General features: G+C 45.1%; 1 protein-coding gene across 1 annotated transcript in view; it reads right to left on the bottom strand.

The window, feature by feature from the left end:
* LOC132401017 (CSC1-like protein 1) overlaps window positions 1–27695 on the bottom strand; it is a 121591-nt gene that overhangs the window by 54441 nt on the left and 39455 nt on the right. Inside the window, exons 12-16 of the mRNA XM_059982734.1 lie at window positions 24347–24470; window positions 20283–20416; window positions 18594–18731; window positions 16674–16827; window positions 13231–13337 (exon numbers count right to left, since the gene is read on the bottom strand). Coding sequence (XP_059838717.1) covers window positions 13231–13337; window positions 16674–16827; window positions 18594–18731; window positions 20283–20416; window positions 24347–24470 — 657 coding nt within the window. The remainder of the gene's footprint in view (window positions 1–13230; window positions 13338–16673; window positions 16828–18593; window positions 18732–20282; window positions 20417–24346; window positions 24471–27695) is intronic.

The following is a 27695-nucleotide window of genomic DNA, read 5'->3' as shown; positions in this document are numbered from 1 at the left end:
CGTTTCTTTCTGGCTTCTAGAAGAATAGCTTCTTTAGTTGTATAATAATGCAAAGAAAGTACAACTGCTCGAGGATGTAATTCGGCTGAACGCCCAGAGAATGGAATTCTGTGAGCTCTGTCAATTAAGGGGCTAGCTTTCAGGGTCTCATTGAAAAGTGAATACAGCATATCTGAAAAGAATTTTAACAGATCGCCAGCTTCAGTATTTTCAGGCAGTCCCAGAATACGCAGATTCCTCCGACGCCCTCTACAATCTAAATCAACCATTCTTTTCTTCGTTTTAGATTGTTCCGAGGTAATTCCGTTGATTTTCTTTTCCATCAAAGATATCTTCATTCCTTGATCTTTAATAGTTTGCTTGAATATATCACGCTCACTCTCGATTCAGGCTGTAGTCTGCTGAAGTGTTTAAAATTGAGAGTCCAAGTTTTTCAGAGTCTTGAATCGTAGAAATAGCTTTTACAATCCAAGTTCCGACTTCATGTCTTGGATTGAAGAAAATATTCCCACTAGTGTAACAGGTTCCTCCGTTTTCTTGGTTTATTCCGTTTGTTCTATTTCATGGAAAGTCTTGCCGCTTCTCAATTCAATACCAGAATGACTTTTTTTGGCCATTGTAATTAAGTAATAAATCCTTCAGTAAAAGTAGTAAGTCATCAAAACTAAAAAGGATCTGGCAGTGGGATTATAAAATATATTAAAAGAGAGAGAGCCGCTATAAATGCGACCTACTCCATATGCTGCAAAATGGAGTTTGACTAAAATTTATGATAGCAATAGAGCAGTTAGAAACAGAAAACCTACAGCACAATACAGGCCCTTTGGCCCACAAAGTTGCGCCAAACATGTCCCTACCTCAGAAATTACTAGGCTTACCTATAGCTCTCTATTTACTAAGCTCCATGTACCAATCCAGGAGTCTCTTAGAAGACCCTATCGTATCCACCTCCACCACTGCTGCCAGCAGCCCATTCCACACACTCACCACCCTCTGCATAAAAAAAACTTACCCCTGACATCTCCTCTGTACCGACTTCCAAGCAACTTAAAACTGTGCCCTCTCGTGCTAGCCATTTCAGCCCTGGGAAAAAAGCCTCTAACTATCCACATGATCAATGCCTCTCATCATCTTGTACACCTCTATCAGGTCACCTCTCATCCTCCGTCACTCCAAGGAGAAAAGGACAAGTTCACTCAACCTATTCTCATAAGGCATGCTCCCCAATCCAGGCAACATCCTTGTAAATCTCCTCTGCACCCTTTCTGTGGCTTCCACATCCTTCCTGTAGTGCGGTGACCAGAACTGAGCACAGTACTTCAAGTGGGGTCTGACCAGGGTCCTATATAGCTGCAACATTACCTCTTGGCTCCTAAATTCAATTCCACGATTGATGAAGGCCAATACATCATACGCCTTCTTAACCACAGAGTCAACCTGCGCAGCTGCTTTGAGCATCCTATGGACTTAGGCCCCAAGATTCCTCCACATTGCCAAGAGTCTTACCATTAATACTATATTCTGCCATCATACTTGACCTACCAAAATGAACCAGTTCACACTTATCTGGGTTGAACTCAATTTGCCAATTCTCAGCCCAGTTTTGAATCCTATCAATGTCCTGCTGTAACCTCTGACAGCCCTCCACACTATCCACAACACCTCCAACCTTTGTGTCATCAGCAAACTCACTAACCCATCCCTCCACTTCCTCGTCCAGGTCATTTATAAAAATCATGAAGAGTAAGGGTCCCAGAACAGATCCCTGAGGCACTCCACTGGTGACCGACCTCCATGCAGAATATGACCCATCTACAGCCACTCTTTGCCTTCTGTGGGCAAGCCAGTTCTGGATCCACAAAGCAATGTCCCCTTGGATCCCATGCCTCCTTACTTTCTCAATAAGCCTTGCATGGGGTACCTTATCAAATGCCTTGCTGAAATCCATAAACGCTACATCTACTCTTACTTCATCAATATGTTTAGTCACACCCTGCCCTTGACAAAGACATACTGACTACTCCTAATCATATACTTCTCCAAATGTTCAAAAATCCTGCCTCTCAGGATCTTTTCCATCAACTTACCAACCACTGAGTTAAGACTCCCTGGGCTATCTCTACTCCCTTTCTTGAGTAAAGGAACAACATCCTCAACCCTCCAATCCTCAGGAACCTCTCCCGTCCTCATTGATGATGCAAAGATCATCGCCAGAGGCTCAGCAATCTCCTCCCTCGCCTCCCGCAGTAGCCTGAGATACATTTCATCCAGTCCTGGCAACTTATCCAACTTGATGCTTTCCAAAAGCTCCAGCACATCCTCTTTCTTAATATCTATATGCTCAAGCTTTTCAGTCTGCTGCAAGTTATCACTACAATCACCAAGATCCTTTTCCATAGTGAATACTGAAATATTCATTAAGTACCTCTGCTATTTCCTCCGGTTCCATACACACTTTTCCACTGTCACACTGACAGGTCCTATTCTTTCACATCTTATCCTCTTGCTCTTCACATACTTGTAGAATGCCTTAGGGTTTTCCTTAATTCTGCCCGCCAAGGTCTTCTCATGGCCCCTTCTGGCTCTCCTGATTTCCTTCTTAAGCTCCTTCCTAGTAGTCTTATAATCTTCTAGTTCTCTAACATTACCTAGCTCTCTGAACCTTTTGTAAGCTTTTCTTTTTGACTAGATTTATTTCAGCCTTTGTACACCACGATTCCTCTCCATTATCATAACTTCCCTGTCTCATTGGAACGTACCTATACAGAACTCTACACAAATATCCCCTGAATATTTGCCACATTTCTTCTGTACTTTCCCTGTGAACATCTGTTCCCAATTTAAGCCTCCAATTTCCTGCCTGATAGCCTCATAATTCCCCTTACTCCAATTAAATGCTTTTCTAACCTGTCTGTTCCTATCCCTCTCCAATGCTATGGTAAAGGAGATAGGATTATGATCACTATCTCCAAGATGCTCTCCTACTGTGAGATCTGACGCCTGACTAGGTTCATTTCCCAATACCAAATCAAGTACAGCCTCTCCTCTCGTAGGCTTATCTACATATTGTGTCAAGAAACCTTCTTGAACACACCTAACAAATTCCACCCCATCTAAACCCCTTGCTCTAGGGAGATGCCAATCGATATTTGGGAAATCAAAATCTCCCATCACGACAACTCTGTTATTATTACACCTTTCCAGGATCTGGTTCCCTATCTGCTCCTTGCTATCCCTGTTACTATTTTTTTTATTAGTTTTTTTTATACATTTTCTACATCACTACAGACAGAAAAAAAACCCCAAATCAAAATGAAGAAAATTAATACAGTGCAAAAATAAACATACAATAATACTATAATACAAAAAAGATAATTGAGAAAGCACCCAAATTGAAGACATGTAAAATTAGTATCCTCCCCAAGCCCCGCAACAAAAAGAACTCCAGACCAACCACAACACAATATAGAGAATATAAATCAGGCCATTCAAACCCCCAAAACTGTAAATACACTTAGCAACAGAAGATAATAATGCCTACTACCAAAAAAAAGAGCTGAAAGCAAGGGACCGAAAAAAAAACCCTAGTCAAGAGGAAGGTTATGAAAGTACTCATTAAAAGGTCCCCAGACCTTATGGAACTTTATATCCGAATTAAGAACTGAATAATGAATTTTTTCAAGGTCTAAGCAGGACATAATATCATTAAGCCATTGAGCATGCGTGGGCAGGGCAACATCTCTCCATCTAAGGAGGATTAAACGTCTAGCCAGGAGAGAAGCAAAAGATAATATTCGACACTTAGTCGAAATCAAACGTAAATCTGTCTCACCCAAAAAAACAAACAAAGCAATTAAAGGCTTAGGTTCTAAGTGGTGGTTCAGAATATAAGATAAAGTTATAAAGACATCTTTCCAAAATTTCTCAAAGCTAGGACAGAACCAGTACATATGAATAAGAGAGGCCTCGCCCCTTTTGCATTTATCACAAAGAGGACTAATATTAGGGTAAAATCGAGATAGTTTAGATTTTGACATATGAGCTCTATGAACAATCTTAAACTGTAAAAGGCAGTGGCGAGCACAAAGAGAGGTTGAATTAACCGATTTGAGAATCGAGTCCCAAGTCTCATCAGATAGAGATATTTAAATCATGCTCCCAAGCCATTCTAATTTTATCCACAGGGGCACGCCGTAAGAATGCTAATTTATCACGAATAAATGATATTAAACCTTTACCCAGTGGATTAATAGAAAGAAATAAATCCATAACATTTTTCTCAGGCATTTCAGGGAAGTTAGGAATTAAAGGATTAATAAAGTGTCTAATTTGGAGATACCTAAAAAAATGAGCATTAGGCAGATTGAACAGCAGAGAGCTGTTGAAAAGATGTGAAGCAATTATCAATAAAAAGATCTTCAAAATGTCTAATGCCCTTCCTATACCAATCATGGAATGCTGAATCATACATAGTAGGTAAAAAAAGGTGATTATGTAAGATAGGACTAGAAAAGGAAAAACCATAGAAACCATAAGATTTCCTAAACTGGGCCCATATTCGCAAAGTGTGTCTAACAAGCAGATTAACAATTAATCTGGACAAACCACTAGGGAGTACAAAGCCAAGAAGTGCAGAAATAGATAAATCTTTTGTGGAACTCAACTCCATTGCCACCCAATTAGGGCACTCGGGTTGGCCATGGAAAAAAGACCAAAAGGTAGAACAGCGTATATTAGCTCCCCAATAACATAAACGAAAGTTAGGTAAAGCCATGCCACCCTCTTTTTTAGATTTTTGGAGATAAACTTTATTAATTCTAGAGCGCTTATTCTTCCACAGATATGACAAAATAATAGTCTAAGGAATCAAAAAAAGATTTAGGAATAAAAATTGGGATAGATTGAAATAAATAAAAAAATTTAGGGAGAACATACATTTTAACAACATAAATATGTCCGACCAAAGACATAGATAGAGGTGACCATTGTACCAGACCCTGTTTTGCAGTATATAAAAGATTGGCAAAATTTTCACAAAAAAGATCTTTAAACTTCCTTGTGACTGTAATCCCAAGATAAGTAAATTGATTATGAACTACTTTAAAAGGGAAGTTACTATAAAAAACACCCAGTAAAGTTATTGAACTCTTCCTGTTCCTAACCTCCACCCACAGAGACTCCGTAGACAAGCCCTCCATGGTGTCCAGCTTTTCGGCAGTCATGACGCTATCTCTGATCAACAGTGCCACGCCCCCACTTCTTTTGCCTCCCTCCCTGTCCTTTCTGAAACATCTAAAACCCGACACTTGAAGTAACCATTCCTCTCCCTGAGCTATCCAAGTCTCTGTAATGGCCACCACGTCATATCTCCAAGTACTGATCCACACTCTAAGCTCATCCACTTTGTTCACAATACTCCTTGCATTAAAGTAGACACATCTCAAGCTTTCGGGCTGAGCGCGTCCCTTCTCTATTACCTGCCTATCCTCCCTCTCGCACTGTCTACAAGCTTTCTCTATTTGTGAGCTAACCCCCTCTTCCCCAGTCTCTTCAGTTCGGTTCCCACCCCCCCAACAATTCTAGTTTAAACTCTCCCCAGTGGCCTTAGCAAACCTCACTGCCAGGATATTGATTCCTCTGGGATTCAAGTGCAACCCATCCTTTTTGTACAGATCACACCCGCCCCAAAAGAGGTCCCAATGATCCAGAAATCTGAATCCCTGCCCTCTGCTCCAGTCCTTCAGCCACGCATTAATCCTCCACCTCATTCTATTCCTATTCTCATTGTCGTGTGGCACAGGCAGTAATCCCAAGATTACTACCTTTGAGGACCTGCTTCTCAACTTCCTTCCTAACTCTCGGTTGATATCATTTACTTGGGACTTTCAGAAGGCTTTTGACAAGGTACCCAACGAGAGGTTAATGATCAAATTACAGGAGTAGGGTTCAGGGAAAGGTGTGCAAATGGGTGCAGAATTGGCTCAGAAACAGAGAAAAACAAGTTATGGTGAGAGGATCATTCTCATACCCAGAAGGTGATAAAAGTGGGGACTGCAGGGATCAGCTTTGGGGCCACTGCTGTTTTTTAATTTACATTAATTGTTTGGGCAAGCATTGAACAAGTAAACCAGTCAAGCTTGCCAATAATACAAAATAAGGGGAACGAGCTGATAACATTCAGGCAGCAGAATCAATATAGTTACATCTAAACAAAATGCAGATGTGTGCAGATAAATGGCAGGTGAAATTTAATGCAAGTAAATGTAAAACATTACATATGTGAAGTAGAAATACTGTAACTATACAGTAGGGGTCTCCAGTTAGAAAATGCCCTGTATGAGGAAGGCTAATAGAATGTAGATCTATATAATGCACTCAGTGGAGTTCAAGTCTGGAGAAATTCTCCTTAAGCTGTATAATGCGCTTGTGAGACTACACCTTGAGTACTGGGTACAATTCTGGTCACCATATTGTGTGAGGGATGTGAAGACACTGGGGAGAGTTCAGAGACTGCAACTGGTCTCATTCCATGTCTGCAGGAATGAGCCATGAAGAAAGATTGAAAGAATTAAGTTTTTTTTTTAGCCTAAGTAGACGTAGAATGAGAGGAGACAGGATAGAAGTGTTCAAAATCATTAAGGGTACAAGTAATGTGGATGGCAGCTGCTACTTTAGAATTAATCCATCTATGAGGACACAGGGCCTTAGGTGGAGACTGGTTAAGGGGAGATTTTAGACAAACATCAGGAAGCATTTCTTTACCCGGTGAGTTGTGGACACATGTAACAAACTACCTAGTTGTGTAGTTGAAAATAGTACTTTAGAGACTTTAAAATTTAAACTCGAAAGCTATTTCAACATACTATGTGAATATGAATTTGGCATGCTTTATTGGGCCAAACAGCCTATTCTTGTCAAAAACTTTCTAATGTTCTATGCTATCAATATGCCTTGTGTGTTATATGCTTCAACTTCACTGTTAAGCCAAGTATGTAGCACCTATCAAAAGTTTGCTGGGAGTTCATGTACAACACATCAACTGCTTTACTCTAATTAACTCTCTCCATTACCTCAGCAAAAACTCCTATTGAAGTAGTTAAACCTGAAATGAAAACAAAAGGTGCTGTTCTTGCATTTTTATTTTAGATTTCCAACATCAGCTTTTTTTTTGTTTTAAACTGGTTAAATAGGATTTGCATTAAGACACACACACACACAAAATGCTGGAGAAACGCAACAGGACAGGCAGTATCTTTGGAGAGGAATAAGCAATCGGCATTTTGGGCCAAGACCCTTCATCAGGAGGTACAAAGAAATACATGAACTGTGATGAAATTATCTGTACAGATGCTGCATAGAAAAGAAATTTTCATTGGACCTTATGTACTGCTCTCTTTGTGTGTGAAGCAGCAACCAAACTCCACTTATCTGAAGGTGGGAGCAAGGATATAGCATCCAAACTCCTGGTGCTTTATTTGGGCAGCATGTACATGTACAATTGAGTAAAAAGATGATGATTTACAATGGCACAAGCAAAAGGAAGACAACAGAGTCCTGAGCAAATGTGCTTCAGTCTGACTGAAAAAGCCACTGGAACAAAATGGCTGCAGTCCTCACCTGGTCCAACTGAATTTCAAATTTAAAGTCGGTAGCGCAATCAGAATCAAAGTTGGCAGGGCGATATTTCAAAATAAAAGTGCAAACAGCATGTGATTACCGATTTTATTAGCAGTACATGGCAACCGGACAGGTACAGACAGTACACAGAGTGACCCACGTGCCTGTGACCCTTCTCACTGTACTTGCGCGTGCCAATAAACCTGATGGCTTGACTGGGCACAGACATTTGAGTTCGTGTTCCGTACTGAGCTGAGAACTTTCTGCTCAACCTTCTGCTTCCCCCAATGTAGCATTAGTCTTCCCATTGGTCTGTGAGCTCATATTAAAATATAAAAATCCAGAAATCAAAAGAACCTCAAAATTTATCTCAAACAAGTAGATACAAAAACAACAGCTTAATTCCCCCCAGTGCAACGGTACTTTCCAACCAGCCTTCAGTTATCTGCCTAGAAAAAAGAATTGGGCACCATCACAGATAAATAGAGAAATTAGTTCATTGGGGAAGAGAGCGAGAGGGAGGAGGGGAGAGAGAGGGGGGAGAGAGGGGGGAGAGAGGGGGGAGAGGGGGGGGAGAGGGGGGGGAGAGGGGGGGGAGGGGGGGGAGAGGGGGGGAGAGGGGGGGGAGGGGGGGGAGAGGGGGGGGAGGGGGGGAGAGGGGGGAGAGGGGGGGGAGAGGGGGAGAGAGGGGGGGAGAGGGGGGGAGAGGAGGGGAGAGGGGGGGAGAGGGGGGGAGAGGGGGGGAGAGAGAGGGAGGAGAGAGAGGGGGAGAGGGGGAGAGAGGGGGGAGAGAGGGGGGAGAGAGGGGGAGGGGGAGAGAGGGGGGAGAGAGGGGGAGAGAGGGGGCAGAGAGGGGGGAGAGAGGGGGGAGAGAGGGGGGAGAGAGGGGGGAGAGAGGGGGGAGAGAGGGGGGAGAGAGGGGGGAGAGAGGGGGGAGAGAGGGGGGAGAGAGGGGGGAGAGAGGGGGGAGAGAGAGGGGGGAGAGGGAGAGAAAATAAAAAATCCTATGTTACTAAAACATGAAGCAATCTTGCTACCCCCACCCCACAATCAGGTGGGGGGAGAAGTGGAAATAAGGAGCAGGGAATAGTGTTAATTCAATTACTCCCCTGGGAGCTATCATGGACCCAAGGGCCTGAATAGCTTTTTCCATTAAGATTAAATGAAGGATTGTGCCATACTACAATTTGTAGCATGGCAGGACAGATATCCTTTAACTTCCTGTATGGCATTTTCTCCAAGAATAGAATTATAGAATGGTCACATCACAAGAGGAGGTAATTTGGCCCAAAAGTATCAATGCTGCCTCTCTAATTAAGCAATTCATTAGTTTCTCCCACTAGACTTTTCTCCATTCTTGCAAATTTTCTCCACCATACATTTACCTACTAAAAGGCCTTAATGGAACCTGCCTCTGCAATATGTGCAGCCAATGCACTCCAGACTCCAACCAAACAATGCATAAATTATCATCCTGTCACTATCGATTCTTCTTCCTTTTATGTATATTAGATCTGTCTTCTAGTCTTCAATCCCTCCACCACTTCCCACTTGAGTCTAGAACTCTCAATATTTTATAAATGTTATCAAATCTCCTCCTCAGTATTCTCTAAAGCAAAGAAAACAGTTTCAGTCTCCCTCATCTATCCTTGCAACCGTTGGTCGTTATCCCAAGAATGTTTTTTTAAACTGCAGATTCTGGAAATCTGAAATAGAAAATGCAGGCAATATCCATGGTTGCTGATATTGTCACCATTTTAGATCCAAGATCCTTCGTTAGAACTGGGAAAGAAAGAAATCCTAGAGTGTTTTTAATCTTCTTAGTACACCCTATCATCATTATATGCAGGGGATACGTTCCTCACAGTCGGCGCACAATGTGAATAATTATTTAAATGGAGAAAATAGGGATGCATTCCAGAGGGCTTCCTAAATATGTTTTATCTGTAATTTATTCACATTTTCGTACCAATACGACACAAAAGCTGTACCACAAGGCAACATTCGTATTATATTTCATCAATTTGAGGTAATATTCAATATAATAAATCATAGAAAGTTAACATACTAGGGTGTACAGTACTCACCGACAGTGGCAGGTCTGTTCGCTCTGGGAGGTGAGTGGTTGTTGTGGTGTTGGGCAGCTTTACAAGGATAAGATGGACATCGAGCACAGCAAGGGGTGAAAGAAGACTCACAGAACTCTCAGAACTGCCGGCAGCAGGAGATGACACCGGTTTGAAGAAAGTGGTGAGGGTTGTTTGCTTGGCAGCATTTTGTTTTTCGGCACAAATTTGCTTGTAGGGAAGAAGGGTTGATGGCAGGGAATGACTGAAATGCTGACTCCGTTCTAAACTTGGGTCCATGTCCATCGCCATTTGTGCCAAATGTTCCGACTTACACCATTCCCTCACTGTTGGTAAACTCCTGGGATTTTCAAAATCGTCTGTTGTTTGCAGCATCTGAGAGATAGTTCACCATAAAAAAAACGCCTTGAATGTGGATCTCACCTTGGTCAAGTGGTTGAATCAGCAATGTTGTGTTAGGCGGCAGGAAATGCACTGTTATATTAGGAGGAATGCTGTCCAAATGTTTAGGATGGGCTGGCGCATTGTCAAGCAACAAAAGAACTTTAAAGGCAAGATTCTGTTCCCGGCAGTAGCGTCCCAGAGCTGTGTTCCCTTCACCTGATGCCGCTGGTTATAATTTCCAACTTTTTTTCAAGTGTTAAAGCGGTTCTCTGTCGCTCGGCTGATAGCCCAGGACATGATATCGGACACTTAGGAGGCATAGTTAAATATTTCAAGCACAAAATCACTGCACCATAGGTAAAACCAAACAAAAGTTTAAGAGTGCAAGATCGTACATCCACACCTTGCCAAAACCAATGCCAGACTGGCGGGAGCGAGATTGTGTGGCGCGCACACCTGATTTGTATTGGTGGGAAAGCAGTGCTGCTCATCCCAACAGTGAGACTGTGAGGCGTGTGCACGTGACGTACTGGCGGGAAAGCAGTGCTGCTCATCCCAACAGTGAGACTGAGGCGTGTGCACGTGACGTACTGGCAGGAAAGCAGTGCTTCTCATCCCAACAGTGAGACTGTGAGGCGTGTGCACGTGACGTACTGGCGGGAAAGCAGTGCTGCTCAGCCCAACAGTGAGACTGAGGCGTGTGCACGTGATGTACTGGCGGGAAAGCAGTGCTGCTCAGCCCAACAGTGAGACTGTGAGGCGTGTGCACATGACGTACTGGCGGGAAAGCAGTGTTCCTCGCATAACTGTGAGCTTTGGACGCATATAAGGAGACGCTGGTAAAAACAGGTTCTTCGTGTATCTGTGGATCCGCATTGTCTGAAGACACATATAACGAGGATAGGATGTATGTGTTACGTGTTAATGGTAAAGTTGTAGAATACGCCTCTCTCTCCCTGACAATCTGTGAGCATCCATCTGCAAGTTCCCTTGTTTTGTCCTGAATGGACACCACTCTCCCACCTTTATTACTTTTAGACTCGTTGTACACCGTTGGATTCATTTCATGCTGCTAACTCGTCATTCCTCATAAACCCTCTTTACCTCTCTCACTTCCTCTCTCGTTCAAAGTAAATTTACTGTTTAAGTATGTATATCTTACCAAATACTACCCTGAGATTCATTTTCTTGTGGGCATTCACAGTAGATACAAAGAAACACAACAGAAACAACGAAAACTACAAACAAAAAACATGGATAAACAAGCCATGTGCAAACGTAGACAAACAGTGCAATTACAAAAATAACTAATAATAATAATGATGATAAATAAGTAATGAGTTGTAGAGTCCTTGAAAGTGAGTCCATCATTTGTGGAATAGTTCAGCGTTGAATCAAGTGAAGTTATCCCCCATGGTTCAGCAGCCTGATAAAGGGTAATAACTGTTCTTGAATCTGGTGGTGTGGAACTCAAGGCTCCTGTACTTTCTTCCTGATGGCAGCAGCAAGAAGAGATTATGGCCTGTTGATGTTCTTTTGTAATGACTAGTACTTGAAACCCAACTCTCATTGTCCGCAGCCACTTTTAGAATTATCACTCTGTCCACCATCTTCATCAACTAAGACAGTAGTTCACAACCACCTTTATGCCATTAACCAAAGGGTCCGTAAACCCCAGACTGGGAACCGCTAATCTAGGAAGCTCTAGATCTGTCCCTTACAGAAATGTACCTCAACAGTATCTGAACCATCTCTTCCTTTAGACCAGCATGTTGTTCCTCCTCACCTCTGAATTCACTATTATTTTATTGAAATCGGACTTCCTTTTCCTAGTCTCTTTAGTTGGGATTTCTCCTTTTATTTTTCCAAAGTTAACCAAAATCAAATGACATTGTGATCTCCTAATTCTTAGTGTCCTTCACCCACCTCATTGACCCGAGACAGGTGCACCAATGCTGTCTCCCTCTAACCAGAAACACACTGCTCAAGAAAATTACCTGGACTATTTACAAAATAATTCACCCACTCTGCCTTTACAACTATGTCACTTTATAATTGAATAATTAAAGATCCTCCATTGTCATCAACTCCTCTATGTCTCTCACTCATTAACTCATAGAACACGACCAGTGAATGTTACAGGTCTGTTTTCTCTGACCCATAACTGTAACCAGATATATGATCCACATGATATTTTCCTTAAGTAATAATACTCCAATCTCTTCCCTCCCCTTGCTGAATACCACGGCAGTGTAGCGATTAGCACGATGCCTTTGAAGTACAAGGTGTCAAGAGTTCAATTCTGGCACCATCTGTGAGGAGGGTCGGTACGCCCTGCCAGTGGAATGCATGGCTTTTCCCTGGGTGCTCCGGTTTCCTCCCACAGTCCAAAGACGTACCGGGTAGGCTAATCAGTTATTCTAAATTGTCCTGTGATTAGGTTTGGATTAATCGGGTTTGTCAGGGTTGCTGAGGTAACATGTCTCGAAGGACCAGAAGGGCTCACTGTATTGTGAAATAAATAATTGATTAATTAACTTCATTGGGAGATAATTAAGGGCCAGTCATGCCCCACTGTGAGTGAAGCTTCTGTCATTGCCACCACAGTATATTCCCTGGGAAACCAATTTTATTCCCCACTGTGTTCACAAAGTAGAGAGCAAGCCAGGCTTGGTTCCTATATCAATTCTATTTTCACTCAGACAGGTAAAATCCTCATGTTCACCTATTTAAGTGAGAGCTGTCTCCCATTTTCCCACATTAAAACACTGTCAACTTTCCTCACTCTGATCCAACTCTGTCACGCACATTCACTTCCTCCACTTCCCAGTGCTTTCTGACTAACATGACTTCAGCCAATACCTTGCACTAATGCCATTTTCTTATATAGGCTTTCACATATACCCACTCACCTGATCCATAACCTTCAAAACCAGATTCTAATACTGCCTTTCACTGGTTGTATAGCTAACTACCGGGCTGTAGGACATACCCAACGGGTCAGACAGTACTCGTAGAGGGCTGACCCAAAAAACATATCGCCATTCCTGGGGGAGCCAGGCAGTGAGAAATGAGGCAAGAGGAAGTCTCTAAAATCAAAGTGCAGGAGAGTTGAACTGAAGGAGGGAACTATTCCCCTTACCTTGTCCAGTGGCCCACAAAAACAGAGGAGTAATAGACGATGGTGGGCAGCAGAGCCGAGAAGGACCAGAGCAGCAGGGTGGGGAGAAACTTGTTGATGACAGGATCCTGTGTTTAAAGGTAGTAGGTGAGTGAGGATTAGAGCCAGTATTAAAAATTACATTTATCACATGTACATCAAAACATACAGTGAAATGCATTGCTTGCATCAAGGATGTGATGGGGATAATTCGCAAGTCGCTATAAATCTGGTACCAACATAGCATGCCCGCAACCCACTGACCCCAACGTGTATGTCTTTGGAAATATGGCCCACTCCACTGACCCCAATATGGAAATATGGAAGGAAACTGGAGCACCCGGAGGAAATCCAAGTGGTCAGAGACAGAACATACAAACTCCTTACAGACAGTGGCAGGAATTGAACCCAGATCTTACAGTAGGTATGCTGTTATGCATTGCACTAATCACTACACCATCCCAAAATAAATAATTTATAACCAATCCATTAATAGATTCCTGGTCACACAGGCCCTTCAAAACAATTCATCCATACTCACTGACATATCCTTCTCTACTAGTCCCATTTGTTCACATCTGGCCCATACCCTTCTGAACAATTCCAATCCAAATGTCTTCTAAATGTTGTTAACGTACCTGCCTCTACCACCTCCTCTGGCAGCCCATTCCATAAACAGAGACCCCACCTTCTGTGTGGAAGAAGTTGTCCCTCGGGTTGAATTCAAATCACCATGGCAACCAGTGCTCTAAGTTACTGGGCTGAGTCAGGCCATTTGAAAAGCACTGACATTTGTGTTGACTGGAGAAAGGTACAAGTGTCTGAGAGAGGGATAAAGGTGCAGGCCTAATCCGTCAGAGGGAGGGGAATGGAGGGAGAGGAGTGAAGGGGGTGAGGGCTGGGGATTGAAGTGAGAGGAGGCAAGTGAGAATGTGTCAGAACTTGTGGGGTGGGCAGGGGGGAGTGTTAGAGGGTTAAAGGGGGAAGAGTGGAGAGGTAGTTGAAGGGAAGGAAGAGGGGGAGGTAGAGAAGGGAAAGGAGGACAGAGAATGAAGGGAGAAGTAGGAAGTGGTGAGGGAAGGGAAGGAGAGTGAAGAGACAGGATGGGAGAGGGGAGTGAAGGGTCAGGTTGAGGGGTAAATGTGAGGATGGAAGGGAACACTCTTTGATCCTTTGGAACAGTTAGTTCTCAGGTTCAGTCCCTGGACTGGTAGGAGTCAGAGAGATTCAGGAAGGGGCCAAGGAGGTAACATCAGGCAACATGATGGTACGATGGTACGATCACAGATCCAGCAACCTGGGTTAAATCTTCACTTGGTCAGCAAGGTTACAATAAAGGCAAGATCACTGGAGTTTCCCACGATTGCTTCCATCTCCATCTCCTCCCACACAGCAAGGACTGTCCAGAGCGCCACTGAAATCGCCAGAGAGTCACTGGCACACTCCAGGAGGCAGCACCAGTTTCCTATTCACTCATCAGGAGACCATCTACATTCCCTTCACAACCCTGATGAGCCTTGTGAAGGAGTGGCCAGTTCCTGAGGTGTCTGTTGGGGGAAAAGTTCCAGGATTTGCACCCAGCTACATTGAAGGAACAGTGATAGATTTCCATGTGAGGATGGTGTGCAGCTTGGAGGTGGTGGGCTTGGGAGCTGCTGTCGGAGTGGGCTGGGCGAGGGATGGTTCGTCGCAGTCACTGTGTGTGGAGGGCATAAATCTTTTGGGTGGGGATGAGGTACCAGTTAAACAGCAGGTGGAGCATTATCCACCCCTTTCCATACTAATCAGTGGTGAAAAGGGTTTGGGTTGCCAGAACATATCACTCGCCATGAGTTACCAACTTGACATGCTGTTGTGGACACAGTATTTGTGTGGCTGGTCTGATTGAGGCCCTGGTCAATGGTAATATCATTATATATCAAGGGTGGGTGGTATACTGTTGTTAGTCAGAGGTGGTCATTGTCTGGCATTTTGGTGGCACTAATATTATTTGTCATTTAACCAGCCCTTGAATGAACGGTGTCCAGGACTTGCTCCACAGAGAGATTGGCTTCTCCATTTGCAAACAGAATTGAGCATTGTGAAATCATTAATGAATGTCCTCACACTGGAAGGAGAGTCATTGATGAAGCAGCTGAAGATGGCTGGATCTAGGACACTGTCCTGATGAACTTCTCCTGTGAACTCCTGGGAGAGGGGTGATGAACCTCCAACAACCACAACTGACCCACTGCCAACAAAGTGCACCGAAGCCTCTACTGCCTCAGGAAGCTAAAGAAATCTAGCACGTCCCCATTGACCCTCACCAATCTTTATCGACGCACCATCGAAAGTATCCAATCTGGATGCATCACAGCTTGGTGGGCAACTGCTCTGCCTCAATGTGGCATCACGGTTATAAAGATAAATACATGAATGAGCAAATAAATAAATCCGAAACACAGCAGTCAGTGATTAGGGGTTCACCCCCTGCCCCAGGCGTAGGGAGTTTGTATGTTCTTGTCTTCGGTCTCCTCCCTCATTTCAAAGATGGACAGGTTAGGGTTAGTAAGCTGTGGGCATGCACTGTTGATGCTGAAAGCATGGTGGCACTTACAGGTTGCCCCCTCTGGCTGTGCTGGTCTTTGAGGCAAAAAAATGCAATTCACTGTATGTTTCCATGTTTCTATGTGCACGTGACAAGTAAAGTTACCCCTCTTTTCTTTAAAGAGTCCATCTTATAGGTGAAGAGAACTAGAGAACTGCTGAATGCTCATATAACTGTGAGATCATTGCTGTCCTTGAGCCTGGTGGTATGTGCTTCCAGGCTTTTATATCTTCTGCCCAATGGGTTGGGGAGAAGAGGGAGTGTTCAGGGTAGGTGAGGTCTTTGATTATGCTGGAGTGTTTTCCCCTTGATGCCCACTGACTTTGGCTTTACCGGAACTCCTTGGTGCCACACTTGGTCAAAGTCTGTCTCGATACCAAGGGCAGCCACTCCCACCCCACCTCTGGAGTTCATATCTTTGGTCCACATTTGGACCAAGAGACTTACTTCCTGCAATCAGGAATGAAAGTGAGCAGGAACAGATTGCAACATCTAAGCAGGAACCTGCCAGACCAAAAAGATTGTTATGGTCTGTGGCAGGGGCTCATGCACACCAGACGAATGTAGGTCTAAAGGAGAAACTTGCAGAAAATGCAACAAAGTGGGACACTGCAAAGAGCAAGTCAGGCAGAGAAACATAAATGGTCCGCCCAGGGAAGAGATAAAAATTAGGTCTGGAGCGAAGTAGTCCTGGTGAAACTGGGCATCAATGGGCAGGGTATTGGTGGGGAAGGTCCACTCGATTACACCCATCATTCTGTTGATAACTGAAAGCAGACTGGTGACTGTACCGCAGGATAAACTGCAAAGGGGTGCAGGGGGAATCAGGTTTACTTACATTGAGGTAATAGATGGGCCGGGTGATGTTGAACTGGTCAATGGTAGAGAGCATAATGGATGGAGTGGTGAGAAAGAAGAGCAAGATGAAGACCAGGAAGTTGATGAGGAAGTAACGGACCCACCAGTAACTGCCCTGGACAGAGAGGTTTTCCCTGTTGGAAACAAGAGACAACAGTAAGGCCATGATATAGGAGTACAGGAATTAGGCTAATCGAGACTGCTCTGTCATTAAACCACAACTTTTTTTTCCTCTCAACACCATTCTACCACCTTCTCCCCATAACCCTTAAACCCCTTACTAATCAAGAAGCTATTCATCTCTGCTTTAAATAGCCCCAGTGACTTGGTCTCCAGCCTCCCCCCCACTTTCCCAGGAAAGCAGCCAACATCTCTCCCATCCCAATCAGAAGATACGAAAACCTGAGAGCATGTACCACCGGGCTCAGAGATGCTGTAATCCGACTGTGGAATGGACCTCACACACACTAAAGAACCAACTCTTCATCTCCCAATCCACCTTGTCATGGCCCTTGCACTGACTTTCTCTGTAACTGGAACACTAGATTCCGTATTACGCGATGTACTTATGTATGGAACGGTCTGTCTGGGTGGCATACAAAACAATATCTTGATGGTATCTCAGTACGTGCGACAAGAGTATGCCAATACCAATACCCTTGGCCAAGCATCCCATCCAAGTAATTGCCACCTGCCCCTTCCCATTCACACTGGCTGATCCAGTCTATTCTCCAGTCAATGGTGACAAACGAATGTAGGAGACTTAGAGAGCCAAGAGTGTGACACTGAATGGGAGATCACCCTCCTCCATGAACAGCCCACCTTCTCGACAGGCACCTCCCTCCATCAACTGTATCCTCTCTGTAAACCACTATCCATACAGGGTCCCTGAAAGCAAATTATGCTTCATGTTCATGAAATCAAAGGTGTAACGAAATAATAACGTAGGTGAGCCTGTTTCACGTCCATCCCAGTCACAAAAATTCACCCTCACGGAATTCACAAACTGCTCTCCAAATATTTAAAATATTGAATAACTCCCATGGAATTTAGTAGCAGTAGGCAGCTGTCAATCCCCGGGACAATGGGTTTGCGCCTCTGCTGGACTGTGTCCTCTCCAGGGCGCAGGCCTGGGCGGGAAGATTTAAAGAACCAGCTGTTGCCCACTCCACGTCACTGATGTAGTCCAAGGGAAGGGCAAACACCGATACAGCTTGGCACCGGTGCCGTTGCAGAGATTGCCAGAGTGAAGCTGTAAACACCAGCAAACTGCCCTAGGGACCCCGGCTCCAGATTTCTTCCTCGGGGTTTAATCCCGAAGCCTCTCCCATGGGTGGGCATGGCCAGAAGGCAGCGGTGGTTTAAGATCAGAGTCTTCCTTCTCCTGTGGAACTTGCAGGTAAAGGAAATGCAAAAACAAACACAACTTTTTTCTGCTCTCATTCCTTGAGATGTCAGACGACGTATCTTTGTGAAAGGTTCTGAAGGCATTTACCACAGAGTCCAGGAAAAGCTCCTTCAGCCCAGCCATCCCATGACAAACAAGATCCCATCTAACCTCCAAAACCTTTCCCATATGTGTCCAAATGCCTTTTAACAGTATTGTACCCACCTCTGCCACTTCAGCAGCCTCTACCATTACCCGCCACTCTCTTGCCCCTTATGTCCCTTTTTAACTCTTTCCCCTTTCACCTCAAATCCATACCCTCTAGTTTTATACCCTACCCTGGGACCATTCATCTTATTTACACCCCTCATATTTTGAAATTCCGTAAGGTCACCGGCTCAGCCTCCTTCGCTCCAGTGAAAATAGCCCCAATATCTGGATACTTCTCATCCCACAAGGAACATCCTTGTGAGTTGTTTTTGTGCCCTCTCCAAGCTGTAATCACGTCCTTACCAGTAGATGTTCTGGGGAGCTGGTGCGTAGGTGACATTCCACTTGGAAACTGCGAGGGTTTTACTGTAAAGCGACGGCTGGCTCTCTGCCCAACAGCTGCAGCCATGACACCGGAAGTTGTTGAAGTCTGTCAGGACTCTGCCGAGAGAGAAAGGGGTAGTGCCTTGTACATCCAAACAAGCCTTTCAGCCCAACCAGCCTGTGCCGCCTCCACTCCATCTGCGTGGGACATTCACACACACAGAATGTGAAACGTAGAAAACCTACAGCACAATACAGGCCCTTCTGCCCACAAAGCCGTGCCAAACATATCCTTTTCTGAGACCCACAGCCCTCTACTTTACTGAGCTCCATATACCTGTCCAGGAGTCTCTTAAAAGACCCTATCGTATTCGCCTCCACCACTGTCGCCGGCAGCCCATTCCACGCACTCACCACTCTGAGTAAAGAACTTACCCCTGACATCTCCTCTGTACCTGCTTCCAAGCACCTTAAATCTGTGCCCTCTCATGTTAGCCATTTCAGCCCTGGGAAAAAACCTCTGACTATCCACACAATCAATGCCTGTCATCATCTCATACACCTCTAACAGGTCACCTCTCATCCTCCGTCGCTCCAAGGAGAAAAGGCCAAGTTCACTCAACCTATTCTCATAAGGCATGCTTCCCAATCCAGGCAACATTCTTGTAAATCTCCTCTACACCCTTTCTATGGTTTCCACATCCTTCCTGTAGTGAGGGGACCAGAACTGAGCACAGTACTCCAAGTGGGGTCTGACCAAGGTCCTATATAGCTGCAACATTACCTCTCGGCTGTTGAACTCAATTCCACGATTGATGACAGTCAATACACCGTATGCTTTCTTAACCACAGAGTCAACCTTCATAACAGCTTTGAGCATCCTATGGACTCAGACCCCAAGATCCCTCTGATCCTCCACACTGCCAAGAGTCTTACCATTAATACTATATTCTTCCATCACATTTAACCTACCAAAATGAACCACCTCATAGTTACAGTACAGCACAGTAACAGGTCCTGCAGCCCACATCCATGCCAAATTAAACTAAACCTCTTCCACCTACACATCATCTATACCCTCAATTCTCTGCATTTCAAGTGTCTGTCTAAAAGCCTCTTAAATGCCATTATCATAACTAATTCCATCACCACTCCAACAGCCTGTCCAGTCACCCACCACTTCCTGTGTAAAATGTTTTTACTGTACATCTCCTTCCTCACCTAAACACAAGCCCTCTAGTATTTAATATTTGTATCCTGGGAAAACCATTCTAACTGACAACCCTATCTATGCCTCTCATAATTTTATAAACTGCTGTGAGGTCTCCCCAGTTTGTCCTACTTCTCCAGGTGGAGTGTACTCTCTATTCCAGGCAGCATCCTGGTAGGCCTCTTCTGCTTCCTCTACAAAGCCTCCACATCATCACTGTAACGGGGAAACCAGAACGGTACACAGTACTCCAAGTGCGAGAGGGCAGACAAGGTCCCACCTGAGAGGGCAGCATGCTCTTTCCATCTCTGGACTGCCAGTCGAGATGTTTGTGCTAAACCCAACACACAGGTTCTCACTGCCCCTTCCTGTTCAGTAAGGCAGCTTCAGAAAATAATTAACAAATTAGACATCAACAAGCTGTTTACTAGATCCCTCAGTTTCAGTCCCAGACTCACAGCGTTGCCATGGTTTCATCCTGGAAGGTGACAAAGGCCAGTCCGAGCGGTTTTCTTCCCACCTCATCTCTCTCCTGGATGAATTCATCATGTAATTCTCTCTCCAGTTTTGTGTAATACTCCACTGCGTCTATCTGTCAAAAGGGCAAGGAGTATCAGTAACCATTCCCGACTTGATAAGCACTGAGTAATAGTTCAGATGGGTACAAACTTGTGATTGTGCTGAGCTGATCATTGGTTCATTCAGCAATACTGCACAGAAACAGGACCTTCAGCCTAAATCATCTATTCCCATCAGAATGATTTTATTTAAACATGTAAGATACTAAAAGGGCTTGACAGGGTAAACACAGATGTTTTCACTTGTGGGAGGCCTCCACGACCTGGATCGATAGTTGATGTCCCGTGAAGGCTTGCATGCTTCATCAGACAATGCCAATTCAGGGCCGTCTACATTGGAACGGCTGTGAACGGGATACCAGACACAGATCGATACAAACCCGGCTCCTGGACAGGACGGATTTGTGGCTACACCATATAACTAACAACTACTAATGGGGAAGTCTCAACAAGGGGGGCACAACTACAAACAACAGAACTGGAGCAGCACATGTACAATGCTTTGTAAGAGCCAGCTGGGAATCCTGTGGTAATTCACCTCCTAGTTCCCTGAAGTCCCTCACCACCTACACGGCTCGAGTCAGGAGTGTCATGGACCACACTCCCCTTGCCTGGAGGAGTACATCTTCAACAACACCATACAGCACATAGCCACTCACTTGATAGGTAACCCATCCAAAACCAGTCACCATCTCCACCAGCAACCACCTGCATGATGCCCTGCACCAACTCAGCAAGAGCACCTTCCAAACTCAGTTAGAAGGTCAAGGGCAGCAAAAGCACCACCCACACCTGGAAATCTATTGCTGTTCCTTCACCTTCTCTGGGTCAAAATCCTGGAATTCCCTCCTCAGAGCCACGTGGGAGCACCTTCAACACAAGGACTGCAGCGGCTGGAGAAGGCAGATCACCCCCAGCTTCTCAAGGCCAATGAGAGAAGGGTAATTAAATGTTGGCTCAGCCAGCAAAGCCCACATTGCTGAATGAATTTTAAAGAGAAGAGGCCAGTCATTTAAAACTGAGTTAGGTAGAAATTTCCTCTGGCAGCTGGTGGTGTACCTCCCAGATTTGCTGCCAAGGCAGCAGTGGAAGTTGGATTGTTAGCAGCATTTAAAATGTGGAGTTGTTAAATACTTTTCAGTTTGAGGAATAAACGGATATACCAGTTACCACATTATCATCCAGATCATTGATGTAGATGACAAACAACAATGGACCCAGCACCAATCTCTCTGGCACACCACTAGTCACAGGCCTCCAGTCAGAAAGACAACCATCTACTACCACTCTTTAGCTTCTCCCACAAAGCCAATGTCTAATCCTACTTACTACCTCATAAATGTACTTCAAACTTTGAACGCTAAGCAACTGAACCTTCTTGACCAACCTCCTGTGCAGGACCTTATCAAATGCCTTACTAAAGCCCATGCAGAAAACATCCACTGTCTTGTCATCATCAACTTTCCTGGTAACTTCCTCAAAAAAACTATTGGTTGGACATAACCTAACACACGCAAAACCATGTTGACAATCCCTAATCAGTCCATATCTATCCAAATACTCATATAACAAGTCTCCTAGAATACCTTCCAATAACTTTTCCACTACTGTGGTCAGCTCACCGGTATATAATTTCTAGGTTTATTTTTAGAGCCTTTCTTAAACAGCAGAACAACATTAGCTATCCTCCAATTCTCCGGTAGCATGATCAAATTAAATGGTGGGATAGGATAGAGAGGCCAAGTGGCCTGCTCCTGTTCCCTGCGTCCTGTGTAACACTCCATTCTGTTACTGCCTTTCCCTTCTCACTACCTCGATGAACTGGTGGTTTGAATTGATCTGTATGGATGTCATGCAAAACAAAGGTGGTCACCAAACCTCAGTGCGTGACAATGAACAAAGTTACCCAATTGTAAAAAAAAACACACACCAGGAAAAAACATTCACAAAGGAATGGCTTCCTTGCGCAAATCAGTTAAAACTCAACACCATGATGCAAAGTTGGTGACTGCTCAGTGAAATTTAGCTCTAGGTCACCGAGCTTCCACCCACATTCAAAGCCAACAATGGCCACAGTTCTCTCAGAGACATCACACGGACAGGATAATACCCACTGAAATTATGCAGAGTGAAAAACTCAAGGTGAGAGGTGAAACTAGGAGGGGGAGGGATGAAGTAAAGAGCTGGGAAGTTGACTGGTGGAAGAGAAACGGGGCTGGAGAAGGGGAGTCTGTTAGGAGAGAACAGAGGCTAACGAAGAAAAGAAGGGGGAGGAGCACCAGATGGAGGCAATGGCCAGGCAAGGAGATAAGGGGATGGGAATGGTGAAGGGGTGGGGGGAGAACCATTACCAGAAGTTTGAGAGATCAATGTTCATGCCATCAGGTTGGAGGCTACCCAGATGGAATATTAGGCGTTGTCCCTCATCAGGACAATAAAGGAGACCATGGATGGACATAACAGAACGGGAATGGGAAGTGGAATTAAAATGGGTTGCCACTGGAAGATCCCACTTCTTCTGGCAGATGGAGTGTAGTTGCTCAGTGAAACAGTCTCCCAATCTATATCAGGTCTCACCGATATACAGGAGGCTGCCCTGGGAGCACCAGACACAGTATATGACCCCAACAGACTCACAGGTGAAGTGTCACCTTACCTGGAAGGACTGTTCAGGGCCCTGAATGGTACTGAGGGTGGAAGTGTAGGGGCAGGTGTAGCACTTGTTCCTCTTGCAAGGATGAGTGCCAGGAGGGAGATAGTGGGGACGAATGGACAAGGGAGTCGTGTAGGGAGTGATCCCTATGAAAAGTAGAAAGTGGGGGAGTGGGAAAGATATACTTGGTGGTGGGATCCTGTTGGAGGTAGCAGAAGTTTCAGAGAATTATGCTCTGGACATGGAGGCTGGTGGGGTGGAAGGGAAGGACAAGAGGAACCCTATCCCTGGTAGGGTGCCATAAGGATGGGGTAAAAGCAGACGTGTGTGAATGGAAGAGATGCGGTTGAGGACAACGCTGATGGTGGAGGAAGAGAAACCCATTTCTTTGAAAAAGGAGGACACCTCCTTCATTCTAGAAGGAAAAGCCCCATCCTGCGAGCAGGTGGCAGAACTGGAGGAATTGAGAGAAGGGGATGGCGTAACAGGGAGGGAAGTGGTATAGTCCACGTAGCTGTGAGAGTCCATGGGTATATAATAGACATCAGCAGATAAGCTGCCTCTAGAGATAGAGACAGAGAGATCGAAAAAGAGGAGGGAGGTGTCGGAAATGGATCGGGTAAATTTGAGGGCAGAGTGGAGGCTGGAGGCGAAGTTGATGAAGTCAACAAGCTCTGCATGGGTGCAGGAAGCAGCACCAGTGCAGTCGTCATGCAGCACAGGAAAAGTACAGGACAGACACCACTGTAGGCTTGGAACATAAGACTGTTCCACGTAGCCAACAGAAAGGTAGGCATAGCTGGACCCATGCGGGTGCCCACGACTACACCTTTTGTTTGAAGGAAGTGGGAGGGGCCAAAGGAAAAATTACTAAGAGTGAGGACAAGTTCTGCTAAACAGAGGAGGGTAGTGGTGGAGGGGGACTGGATGGGTCTGGTGTCCAGAAAGAAACAGAGAGCCTTGAGCCTTCCTAGTGGGGGATGGAGATGTACAGGGACTGGACATCCATAGTGAAAATAAGATGGGGGCCAGGGAACTAGAAATCATTGCAAAGATCCAGAGCATGTGAGGTATCACAGATGTAGGTGGGAGGGGACTGAACTGGGGAGGGATAAAACAGAGTTGAGGCAAGCCAATATGAGTTCAATGAGGCAGGGTTAGGGTGAAACAATGGGCCTACCTGGACCCCTTCCCCTCCCCAACACAGGAATAGCTGCTGCTGGGGTCTGTCCAGTGGTAACTGGCTCACCCTCAAACCCTCACACCTCCAACTCAGCAACCTCCTGCACACCTGTTCACATCCTGGGAAGCTGCAGCAGCAGAAATGTCCACAGGGCTTGGGGTTGATGGAGACGCTCTTGCCTTGGTTCTGCAGCATCCTGCTGTAGTACACCCGGCTGCGGCCTACCTTAATCCTGCAGGGAATCAGAAGTACACAGAGGTAAGGACCTGGTCCACCGACCCCTCCCAGTACAAAGCATTCGCCTCCAGCACCCCACTGTGAATGTCACGTTAACAGATTGATAGAGAAAATGGCGGTTTAATTTCACGTCACTCTTCGCATTGGTTGAAACTCACAGGACTGGGGTATCTGGGTGCTGGTTTGACACCATAAATTCAATAGGAAGCATTCTTCAACTGTGCAGGGATACAGGGCCTTGTTGGCTAGATACAGAGACCCCATGGGGGTCGGGTGCATTGACACCATGGGGGAGCTGTTACAACACTACTTCAGTACAGCCACACCAAACCATTTCACAATGCAGTCAACTTTGTTTTAATTATGCTGTATAAAGTCCTTCTGAATGTTGTGTAGCTGATGCTCTCATTGATTTTCACTGCAAATCTGCACATGATAAAAAACCCAATTTGATTTGCCATCAAGCATCAGTGACAGATATGAAACTGGAATCACAAGCTGACACCTTTGTATATCCAAAACCTCTCAAACCTCCCCTGGTCCCCGTCATTGTAAATGTTGGAACATATTCTACGATAGTTGGGAGATCACGGACATGCTCTCACTCTCTTTCCCAGGATTGGAGAATCAAGAACATGAGCGGGGAAAGATTTTAATAGGAACCTCAGGGGCAAATGGATTTTTTTTTAATCCAAAGGTGGAATAACCTGTTAGAGGTAGTGTCTGAGGCATACATTAACAACATTAAAAAGACAGTGGCAGGAACACGGACTGGAGACGTTTAGAAAGCTACATGCCAATCTACGGTAAATGGCACGGGTTTGGATGGGGTTTCTTGATTGGCATTGACCATTTGGGCCAGCTGGCCTGTTTGCATGTTATATAGCACGGTGACTTTTAGGGACTGGCCTGACCAGTAACAGTCATCCCATGTGTACATTAAGACAAAACAGCCAAAACTTTAATAAGTGAAAGTTGTAAATATTCATCTCAAATTAATCCCAATCTGTCTACACTTCCCACTGCATTGGAAAGGCAGCCAACATAATCAAGAGCCCCTCCTACCTCAGTCATTCTCTCTCCTCTCCCTCCCACTGAGCAAAAGATACAAATACCTAAATCTGTATATCACCAGGTTCAAGGACAGCTCTGACCCACTGTTATCAGACAGTCTCATACACTATACACTACTGAACATACTCTCATACATCTCCCAATCTCCTTCATCGTGACCCTTGTAATTTATTTGTCCACCTTCACTACAGCTGTAACACATGTTGTCCTTCTTTTACCTATTGTACTCCCTTGGTGTCCTTGTGTGATCTGTATGGATAGCACACTAACAAAAGACTTCAACTTTATCCCCGTATACGTCATTAAAATAAACCATTTACCAATCCAAAGGTGTTTAATCAACAGCTTCATCCAGTGTTCCCCTTGTCAACAAGCCAGCAGTGACTTCTGAACCTATCAGGTCTTTCCTGTAGTTGTTGGAATATTGGCCACGTTGCCCACTGCCCTCCTGGTGGACACAGTGAAAATGGGACCACTGGCCATCTCCTTTGGGAATGTGCATTTGCCGGTATGTTTTGGGATGAGCTGTATCAATCTTCACCCTGAACAGCTGTGCACCGTGGGGCACCACAGTATCAAACACCACTGGGGATCTACAAGCACAGAGGGAGACTCCGTCCGGTCTGCACAAAGCCCACTGGTGCTTAGAGGCAAAGCGTTGTCCACTGAATGACACTAACCAGTACCGACTAAAGTCCAAGACAGGGTGCTGGCCAAGGCACTGAGGTTCTGTACAGCTACTGCAAGGGTCTCCCTGAGGAAGAGCTCAAGTTAAAGACCATCCTGCCACTGCCCTCTGAGTGGTTGGAATCTGTGCTGGAGCCCACTGAACTCTTCGCTTTGGGTTTGTAAAGGAATGGTATCTGATGCAGTCATAGAATCATCAGGCCATATACATGTCCTTCAGACCAACTCATCCATGCCAACAAAGATACTCATCTATGCTGGTCCTATCTGACTGCGTTGAGCCCATTTTCCTCTAAACATTTCCTATCCAAACCTGTCCATATGCTCCTTCAATGTCATTAACGTACCTACTCCAACCTCTTCCTCAAGTAATTCATCCTTCTGGGTGAGGAATTTGTCCCTCAGGGTCCCCTCTCCCCTTAAACCTACCTACTCTACCGCTGCTTCCCCAGCTCTGTGTGCACACACACTATCCACCCTACCATTCACCCTATCTTTGCTGACACACTAGTGTCGAGCAACAGGACCTGCGTGCCATTCTGAAAATGTGAATGTAACGTTCTGTGCTAAGTATGGTTCATTTTAAATGAATGCTTTAAGATTTTTAAAGTGATCTTTACACACAGAGGGAACATCGATGGAGCATTCCCCAGCTGTGCATCACCACTCAACCCATTATTGTGCTAACTATACCACCTGCCTCACTGCCCCAGCCTCAGTTCCCTGGTAAAGGCCACCAATCGTCTGGTCTCCGGCATCTGTCAGTGTGCTCCAGACGCAGATAGCCAGATGAACAGAGCCTCACCTCAACTGGTGTGTTCTGGAATACAATCACCCAGATAAACCCTTTGTCATCTCGAGTGTCTGTTCTAGAACACAAACACTGGGGTAAACGTGCCTTCTTCGTGGGCAGCGATATCTGGGTAGAAATGTGAATGCGTTCTCATCTCACTTCTGGTCCTTGGGCCCCATCACCTTGCGAGCCATGCTGAGCGACTCTCCAAGCAACGGAACAAACTTAGACTATCAGATCCCTAATGATTTTCAACAGTTCAGTGAAATCTCTTCAGGGCAATTCTGGCTCTAGGAAGAATGGTTTTCAACAACGTGCTGTGATCCCATGGACAGGAGACACAAAAGGGCAGCAGGTGTGTTGGACCACCAGCAACTGCATGTTCCCCTCCAAGTCCGACACGTCTACCATCGTTCCTTTCTTGTCGCTGGGACTGGAAGCCAGAACTCCTCCACAAAGGCACTGTGAGAACAGCTTTATCAGGTGGTGCAGTAATAGAGAGGGAGGTCACCCCTCACCTCCTTCCTCTCAAGGCCAGTAAATGTCAGCAGGGCCCTGATCCCACATACTGTACAACTGGGAAATAAATTACAAGCAGCTGCTTCCACACCCTCCATTCTCTCTGACCACAAACCTGGCTCCAAACGCCTGTCAATTACATCAGAA

Source organism: Hypanus sabinus, chromosome 10 (assembly GCF_030144855.1).
Source record: "Hypanus sabinus isolate sHypSab1 chromosome 10, sHypSab1.hap1, whole genome shotgun sequence".
Classification (NCBI taxonomy): domain Eukaryota; kingdom Metazoa; phylum Chordata; class Chondrichthyes; order Myliobatiformes; family Dasyatidae; genus Hypanus; species Hypanus sabinus.
Note: the sequence above shows the minus strand (reverse complement) of the source record. Positions and strands in the feature narration are given on the sequence as shown.